This window comes from Mus caroli, chromosome 8 (genome assembly GCF_900094665.2).
Source record: "Mus caroli chromosome 8, CAROLI_EIJ_v1.1, whole genome shotgun sequence".
Taxonomy (NCBI): Eukaryota; Metazoa; Chordata; class Mammalia; order Rodentia; family Muridae; genus Mus; species Mus caroli.
The window spans coordinates 85989953-85999637 of NC_034577.1; the positions used below are offsets into that span (position 1 = coordinate 85989953).

General features: G+C 48.7%; 1 protein-coding gene across 5 annotated transcripts in view; it reads left to right on the forward strand.

The window, feature by feature from the left end:
* Positions 1–9685, forward strand: part of Nlrc5 (NLR family CARD domain containing 5) — an 86153-nt gene that overhangs the window by 58753 nt on the left and 17715 nt on the right. For all 5 annotated transcript variants that reach the window (XR_003837390.1, XM_029480352.1, XM_029480353.1 and 2 more), the window contains 8 exons: positions 676–765; positions 915–977; positions 2379–2462; positions 5513–5596; positions 6255–6344; positions 6613–6678; positions 7641–7724; positions 7813–7896. Coding sequence is in view for 4 of the 5 variants with exons in the window: in XM_029480352.1 (XP_029336212.1) it covers positions 676–765; positions 915–977; positions 2379–2462; positions 5513–5596; positions 6255–6344; positions 6613–6678; positions 7641–7724; positions 7813–7896 (645 nt within the window). In the remaining variant the exon portion in view is untranslated. The remainder of the gene's footprint in view (positions 1–675; positions 766–914; positions 978–2378; positions 2463–5512; positions 5597–6254; positions 6345–6612; positions 6679–7640; positions 7725–7812; positions 7897–9685) is intronic.

Genomic DNA, 9685 nt, shown 5'->3' on the forward strand with positions numbered 1-9685 from the left:
CACACACACACACACACACACACACACACACACCTGCCTCAACACACAAGAACATTGCACACACATGAGAACATGCCCCATTCACATGCAGGACTATCACATACAGAAAAGATATCAATGTCAAGGGTCTGGAGATGCTCAGTGGCTAAGAGAGCTTCCTGCTCTTGCAGAGGACCTAAGTTTGGTTACCAGCACCCACCTAAAATGGCTCACAACCACCTATCACTCCAGCTCCAGAGACCCAATGCCGCCTTCTGGATTCTTTGGGTACCCTGCCCTCCAAATACACAGGCAGCATACACTCACACAGACATATATACAAATAAATCTTTCTTAAAAATTTAAACCATGACAGCAATTGCAACCATGCCAGTCAGGGTGCTGGCTGCAGCTAGTCCCATTTGCCCCATAAGAAGCACAAAATGTGGAGGTACTAAGACTTACACAAGGCCACATAGCTAGCAAACAAAACTGGGACTCAGACCCCAGCCAGCCTGCTCCTGCCCTGACCCCTCTTTGCCTCTTTTGAGTCCTCTTGTCTTCCTTATTATCTTGCTGAGGTAGCAGCCAAAATATACTCCTCCTCCCCCCCACCCTCCCACTCCCCCCCACCCCCCTCCAGCCTACCTGGTTCTCGCCCATTGACCCTGCTTGGCCCCGCCCCTTTCCTCTCAGGCTGAGACAGACAGTCCTGTCTTCAAGAAGCCCCTTCCTGCTAGCTGACATCTTCAACTTGTGCCCACGGGTTCGGAAGATCACTCTCAGGTGGGCATTATACTGAGAGCCCTATGGTTAGTCTCAGAGGGTGGAGCCTGGTGTTTGGTGGGTGTCAGTGACCAGCTGTACCCATGGTGAAGTCTGGGGGCACCCTGGAGCAACGGCCAATGGTGAGTGAGTGTTTACGGTCACTACAGGTCCCTATGCCATGCTGTTCTGCACTTTGACTCCAATGAGGAACAAGAGGGTGTGTGCTGTGGGTAAGTCCCCTGAACTGTCCTAGACATCCATAGGGATCAGGGACAAGCAGATCTACCTCCTGGGGTCAGAGCAGCGTGCAGGTGCCTTCTGCCAAATGTAAGCTGGTTCCTCCAACAAGAAGACTCAAAGGCCCAGAGAGGGCTAGGCTGGGCTCAGGGGCTAACGAGAGTCGGTGTCTAAATAGACTAGAATTCAGGGTTGGATCTACCCACACAATCCAGGTGTCCAGACACAGGGCCACCAGGACCACCAAGGCCTGCGGCCTTGAGCAAGCTGCTTACCCTTCAGCTGTTGACTTCCTTGGGTACAATAGGGAGCTATGGAACAGCAGAATATTGGCAAAGCTGCACAACCAATATGTAAGGCACCAGGCATGTACAGACATGAGTGACCCTGCCCTGCTGACCCTGGAAGTACTTAAGGTGACAGAGACTGGGGCACTGGAGGGCAGGAGGGCAGCCTTTGAATGCAGAGGCACTAGTTCTCTGCCTCATTCCTTCAGGTCATCACCTTGTTTGCTGGGAGATGACAGTTAGTGAATAGCTAGCGCTTGCTGGGCACCGCAGTGTGATCAGAGAGCAGGCACTAAGGTTGGCCTGCTGACTGCTTCAAACCCAGAGGCAGGCACACTCTTTCTGCAAAGCGTTAAATAACAAATAATTAGGCCACGTATGGTGGCTCATGCCTGTAATCCTAGTACTCAGGAGGCAGAGGCAGGAGAATCATGAGGGTTTTTAGTTCAAGGCCAGCCCCAGCTACATAGAGAGTTAATGTCTTTAACAAACAAGAATCTTTTAAAGCTAAAGAGAGTAATAATGGTTTTTTAAAAAATCAGCTGGCAATTTTATTAACTCTCTGACTTCAGAGCTTTTGGGGGGAGGCTCAGGCCTTTTTTTGGCGGGGGTGGGGAGGACAATGTTAAGATTGCTGACTAGCCAGGGCCCTTTCATTTAATTAATTATGAGATTTCACTGTAGGCCTTAAAAACAGACAGGTCAACTGTCACTTTACATGTCACACTTCTCAGTCTGTGGTTTGTTTGTTTGTTTAATTGGGGGTGGGGAGGGGCAGTGACTAAAAAGATCTAGAGGTCTTCTTCAACCTGTGTTGGAACCTCCTAACCTTGATCTGAAGTTTCTGATCTGTAGATTTGGTAGGGGACCCAAGATTCACATTCCAAGTTCCCAAGTGATTTTTGATGTGACTGGCTAGGGACCACACTAAGAATCACCCTTCCCAAAGGGAATACATAGATACCAAAAGGGGCCTGCAGGGAACAGGAGCTATGGGTGTCAAACGTCCTCTGGAGCTCAGAAGCCACACCCGGGAAAAGCTGGGGTAGGAGTGGCTCGAGGATCTGAATGCTTCCTCTCCTTCTTGTTCCCAACCCGACCATGTAGCTTCCCGGAATGCAGCCTCAGCCAGGAGCATATGGAAACACTATGCTGTGCACTGAGCAAATGCAATGCCCTCAGCCAGCTTGAGTAAGTTGGGAAGGGGAGGGGAGGAGAGGGGGAGAGGAGGGGAGGGGGAGGAGAGTGGAACACACCTGGATGGGGCTGCACAGGTGTAAGAACAGGAGAGTCCATATGAGCAGGCGCTCTCATGTGCTCCACTTCAGCTCAGGATCAGTTATCAGGGACAGGTGGGATGCTGGCTTTCATCTCTAAGCCTCCCCATGTGTCTTCCCTTCTACCCTACTCCCTCTGTGGCCAAATTAGTTTTTTTTCTCATCACTGTGTGACCAAACACCTAACCAAAGCAACTTAAGGGAGGGAGGGCGGGCGGGCAGGCAGGCAGGCAGGCAGGGGTTTATTTTGGCTCATGAATGTTTTGGTTGGTTGGTTGACTGGTTTGGTTAAGACAGACTCTAATGAGGCCCAGACTGACCTCAAACTTGCTGTGTTGTCAAGGATGATGGTGAGTTTGGATCCATTAGCCACCACCTCCAGGATGCTAGGACTACACGTGGGCACTACTGCACCTAGCCTCAGCCCATGGTTTGAGAGATATATATTCCACCATTGTGGAGAAGGCACCATGGTATCCTCGTAGGAGCAAGGGGAAACTTCTCTCCTCGGCTAAACCTCTCTGGAAACACCATTACAGACATGCCCAGGGGTGTGACCCTTAGATGATTCCAAAGCAACCAGGTGGTCAGTGAAGATTAAACATCACATCCTGTAACTTGGGCCTCAGCCACGTGTTTGCCCAGTACATCCAAGCTCTGCAGGCAGATTTTAGAGGGCAGGGTGGCTAATGAAAGGACCAAATGGCTAAGCTGAAGAAGAACTTGAAGCTAGCCAGGGCAGAGACTTGTTAAGGAACATGCCTATGGTTTGTGTTGAGGGCCCAAATAGGACAGCCCCCATCCCCCAGCAGGAATAAAACGATAGCAGTGAACACCTGTGGAGATTCCCCATACAGAGAGGGGCTCCTGGCATCCTCTCTGAGGTGCTCTTGTCACTTCTCAGAAGCCTAGGTGTCAGGATTGACAGATAAGAAACGCAGAGAACAGAAAGTTCAAGAACCTGCCCAGTATCACGTAGCTACCCCAGCACTTTGTCTAACCCAGAACCATTGGGAAATAAAAAAGCTTTCTAAAAAGAAATAAATAGGTAGATAGATAGGTAAATGCTATATAACTGAAATTTCTGTTGAAGTCAGATATATAATCTCAGTACTTTGGGGCTGAGGCAGGAGGATTTCAAGTTCCAAGCTAGCTTGGGTTCCATAGCAAGTTCAAGGCATCACGTAGTGAGACCCTTATCCCAACTAAAACAAATTTAATGAAGATGTTGCCAGGAGGAGATGTGGCTGATGTGAGCCGCATGCTTTAAGAAAGATGAATGTTTTGTGGTAGGGGAAACTTGTCTTGCTTTAAAGGTCATTTGAGAACTGGAGGTGTAGCTCAGTGGTCGAGCATAGTATGTTCTAGTATGTACGAAACCTGAGATTCAAACTCCAGGACCACAGAAGTCAAATGCAGGTCGTCATATTAATCGGCCTTGTGAAACAAGGCACTTCTCTTTAAAAAGATCCACCAAGGGCTGGTGAGATGGCTCAGTGGGTAAGAGTACCCGACTGCTCTTCTGAAGGTCTGAAGTTCAAATCCCAGCAACCACATGGTGGCTCACAACCATCCATAACGAGATCTGACTCCCTCTTCTGGGGTGTCTGAAGATAGCTACAGTGTACTTACATATAATAAAAATAAATAAAACAATCTTAAAAAAAAATCCACCAATTTCCCTCCCATAAATGCGTGTATGTGTATACGCACATGCATACGTGTGCACCTCACACACGTGGATACCCACAGAAGCCAGGAGGAAGAAGCTGTTGCATCTCCTAGGGCTGGAGTTATGAGTGGTTGAACTGTCCTTGGTGTGTGCTGCGAAAGCAACAAGCACTGTTAACTGCCGAACCCTCTCTCTAGCCTCTAGAAGGCAAAACAAAATCATCCTGAAAATTCCAAAGAAACAAGTGTCAGAGGTATGGGGCCTGGGAGGTGGTACAATGAGTTAAAAGCACTGCTGCTCTTGCAGAGAACCCAGATTCTATTTCCAGTACCCATACGGCAGCCGTCAATTGGCTGGAACTCTAGTTCAGGGAGTCTGGCCCTTCTGCAGACACTGGGCACACACGTAGTAGACATACACAGATATAAGCAAACACCCATACACATAACATAAAAATAGAAATAAAAATATTTTTTAAATGTTAGAAATGTAAATGGGAAATCAAATGATCAGGACACGGTGGTTATGTTTCTGAAAATGTGGCTGAGCCCAGGGATGCTCTCAGGAGGGAAAGAAGGGGTGAAATTCAGGTGTAGTTTCTAAGGTCAGATTCCTAAATCACAGGAGGAAGTCTGTTAGGTAACTGTATCCTCCAAACATGTGTCCCTTTCCCGGATCATTGTGGATTCTAGCTGCCATCAGTGGTGGGCAGGGGAAAGCTTGTTAGTTTTTCTCTAACTCCTAAAAGCCTGCTAAAGGAACCTGAGTCCTGTGAGTGTCACAGATAGTGGAGGGGGTGATGAGCACACAGTAAGCACTGCTGGTGGAGGGAACTGCAGAGCTGTTCTGTTGGTGATGCTGGTAGTAATGAAATGATGGTGGTGTGGTGGTGAGCATGGTCACTCAGTATGATGAGGATGCTCTGGTGGTGAGCATGGTCACTCAGTATGATGAGGATGCCTCTGGTGGTGGGTGTGGTCACTCAGTATGATGAGGATGCCTCTGGTGGTGGGCGTGGTCACTCAGAATGATGAGAATGCCTCTGGTGGTGGGCGCGGTCACTCAGTATGATGAGGATGCCTCTGGTGGTGGGCGTGGTCACTCAGTATGATGATGTTTCTGGTGGTGGGCGTGGCCACCCAGTATGATGAGGATGCCTCTGGTGGTGGGGTGCTGTGGATGCCATGGTAATGACAAGCAGCAGTGACAGACAGATTTAGTGGCCACAGGGACCTCCAGGAGCAGGCATAGCTATAGGTTGGTCCACCAATACTGTGTCTTACTTCTTACAGCCTCACAGACAATCTGCTGGGTGACAGCGGGCTCAGGTGCCTTCTGGAGTGCCTGCCACAGCTGCCCATCTCTGGGTGGCTTGAGTAAGTGAGCATCCCCGAGACAGCCAGGGGATTCCCCACTTCAACAAGAGCATAAGAGGATCTCTTTAGAGAGCATCTCAAGGGAACCTGAAGACAAGAGCCAGTGATGGGAAGGGGTGGCTCTTACCTGGACCTGCTCCAACAACCTCCTGCCTCAGCCCCATGTGCGACAGATCCTGTGTCAGACACTCAAGTTAGGACTTGTAGTAGAGTAGACTTGCCCCTCCACCATGTCCCCTCACCAAGCTAGCTTGAGACTGGGAGCAACATCCCATCCCTACCAAGTGATGCAGGGCTTCAGCAGCCAGCTCCTAGTTGACCCCATTCCTAAAAACCCCTCTAACTCCATCTACGGGGCACAAGTCTGGAAAGGGCCTTTAACAAGGGAGGAGTCTCAGGAAGACATCTGCTCTCACTGCATCTCCTCACACAGTCTGTTGCTCTGGAGTTGCCTAAACATTAGGTTCCTCAGTGTCCCACCCCAGCCACAGGAACTGCAGGCTCGGTAAGGACAGCTCTTAAGGACTTAGGGACATATGCCTTCCCTGTACTCTCAGCTGCAATGTCAACATCTGGAGAATAGGTTATTGGACATTGAAATGGGAGGGGAGACAAGAGGCAAGGGACCCTTCTGAGCCTAGCTTCTCTTCTTCCCCAGCCTCAGTTGCAACAGTATCTCTCAGGAAGGGATCCTGTACCTGCTGGAGACTCTGCCTTCCTACCCTCATATCCAAGAGGTCTCTGTGAGGTAGGCTGCTAACCACTGACTAGTGGTGAGCTTTACAACTCCCACATTGCAGCTTTATATTGTGTGTGCTTTTGCGTCTATCCCTGATGGGGCATCACCAGGGTGGAGAGGGCCAGGTATACAGAACCTTTTCCTCATAGAATGAGGGTAGCAAAGACCTGCCCTGCTCTCTGTGGTCTTAGTCCCATCTCTTCTGCATGGCCCTGCCCCCAGTGCCCTGGGTGCCCAGAGTCCTAGCTTGATGCCTCCCTGCCCTTTTTTCTCACAGTCTGAGCTCTGAGAAGATCTTCCGAATGCACTTCTCCAAAAAGGAAGGAGCCGGGACATCGCTGAGGTAATCCTGGGTGAACAGGAAAAGGCAGGGATTCTGATCTGTGAGGAACCCGTGGCTTCTTCACTGAGTCTTTCCTCAGATGGTCTGCTTCTGACATACAACCCAGGTTTGCTCTCCAGTTGAACACTGCTGTCCTCATTCCATTCCCAACACCACACAAACCACACAGTACCATATTATACAATACACCCAACACACACATGTACCAAACACACAAAATGTACATGCTCTACACATACCATCCCACATATCACAAATACACTCTACAAACAAAACATATACTTCCTGCTTACATACTCCCATACACATACATGTAGAGTGTACACACACACACACACACACACACAGCCTTTGCTCTCCATCCACCAGCACACCCTGCCTGGTGCTGCCTATGATGGGATGAGCATCCTCTTCTCTTGCTGTTTCTGAGAAGATTCTCTCAACCCTTTAAGGTCAGCTTATGTGGTAGCCCCTCATGGAGGCCTGTGAGGTGCCAGCAGCCCTGACACCAGAGTGAACCTCTTTGGGGGTCCTGCAGTCCCTTTTCAGGGACAATGACCTAGCTTATCTGTAGGCTGAGGACCACGGAGCCACAGCCAACGTCCAGCCATTGCCCAGGCTCACCTTCCACATGAGGAGCCTGAACTATCCCGTTAGTCATAGAGTCAGGCTGACTCTGCCAAAGCCAGCTTTTCCTCATCAGTGATAACCCAGCAGGTTGTGCTGGGGTCAATCAGTGGTTGCTTGTAGTATATCATAAAGACTAAATGAAATGTGCAACAGGCAGGCACCATGTACCTGGAGGTGGGCCCTGTGCCAGTGGAGTCATGATCTGTGATCACAGATCCTAAGACAAGAGCCAATACCTGTCAGGCCCCAACCTAAACCTATGTCCTCTGGGAGACTGAGAGGAGAGGCCAGCATCCCAAGCATCCTCAGACCCTTTCTTCTTCTGCCCTTAGGCTATGTGAATGCAGCTTCAGCTCAGAACAAGTATCCAGATTGGCTTCCAGCCTGAGCCAGGCCCAACAGTTAACAGAGCTCTGGTGAGTGACAGGCCCAGCCCATGTGGATAATGATAGGCGGGGCATCCTGCCTCCCTGAGCCATACCAATAACTAATCTCTGTCCTCAGGCTGACCAAGTGTCTCTTGGACCTGCCACAGCTGACCGTGCTCCTGAACCTGGTGAATCGGCCAACAGGGTTGCTGGGCCTCAGGTACCTGCCTGCACTTGGGAGGAGAGTGGGGTAGTAGAAGATTGGGCCCTCTCAGTCACTGCCTGGCCAGTTCCTGTATTCAGAAGCCCAGTTCTCTTCCCTAAAGCCATGCAAGGCACAAGAAAACTGTCCATGAGGAGAGGGAGGCTGTGCTTTGGGATTTAAAAGAAAATAAACCATGCTATGTGTGTAGCTCAGTGAGTAGAGTGAATGTCTACCATTTGTGAAGCTCTTGGGTTCATCCCTAACGCCACAGAAGAAATAATAATTAAAATCAATTAAAAACAATTAAAGAAAGTTCTGAAGGATACCTAATGGAAGATAAAAATAACATTTAAAAACCAGCTTACATGTTCACCATAATGTAAAAGCATTCAGAATAAGAACATTCTAAAAAAGGAGAGAAAATAATCTTTCAAAATGCACATTCTATTTCCTGTGTTCGGTAATTGCTCATTTTCTCCCATGTTTACTCCACATTTGTTTGGCTAAAGCACTTTAAAGTAAAATACAGACGACCTCATAACTTCTAAACATCTTACTGTGAATCTCATTAAAGTAAAAGCTGGGAGGTGGCTCAGACAGTGAAATGCTTGCCTTGCCCCACAAAGACCTGAGTTCCAGCCCTAGAACTGAAAGAAAAAAGGGGTATAATCCCAACATTAAAGAGATGGAGATGGGTTTCCCTGGGGCTCCCTGGCCAGCCAGCCTTGCCTCCTTGGCAAGTCCCAGGCCTGTCTTTGAAAACAAGATGGATGGTCCTGAGGGACAGCATCTGAAGTTGTCCTCTGGCCTCTGGGTATGCTAGGCACATGTGCACACACAATCACCCACACACAAATAGGCACACACTGGAGTATTAGCTACTTTTTTGTGACGGTGATAAACCAACATGACCAAAGGCAACTTAAGAGAGAGTTTATTTGGCTTACAGTTCCAGAGGAATAAAAGTCCCTCACGGTGGGGACAGATGGCAGCAAGCAACAGATGTAGCAGCTCCAGAAACTAAGCTATCACAAGCACAAAGCAGAGAAAGTGGGCTGAAGCTCTGAACTCTCAAAGCCCACTTCCAGTGACATCCTCCAATAAGGCCATAACTCCTAAACCTTCCCAAAGAGTGACAGCTAGCGACCAAGTGTTCAAATGCCTGAACCTATGTAGGACACTTCTTATTAAAGTCACCACAACATAGGAACATAAACACACATTAACAAATAAATAGGGATTCTAGATCAGTCAGGACACCTGAGGAGTCTACGGCAACCCTTAGGGCCATGTGTTCTCTGGTTTAAGATGAGATTCTCACATGGTAGTTAAGTGTAACCGTTGGCTGTGGAGTTCAGGTCCACAAAGGTTCCTGGGCATTCCTGACTCTGGGCTGTGACTACCCATCACAGTCAGGGCTGTGCCTCTTCATTTCCTTATGTGCCCTGGAGCTAACCACTGACTTTTCTAAACTTGGTCAAAAGGCTCCATGAGATAAGATGACAACTTTGTACCCCCAAATCTGGCCTTATGAGCACCACTGCACATCGCTGACTGTAGCCCAAGAAAAGGCATGAGAGCTAATTGTTCTCATTTTTTAAGATTTAAGAAATAACATTTTTGTTTGTCTTTAAAGACAGGGTTTCCCCTTGGCTGGCTCTCCTGGAACTCATTCTGTAGACCAGACTGCCCTTGAAGTCAGAGATCTACCTGTTTCTACCTCCCAAGTGCTGGGATGAGAGTTGTTTGACACCCCCTGCCTGGCAGAAATAACATATCTTGTTTTTTTGGTTTTTTTTTTTTT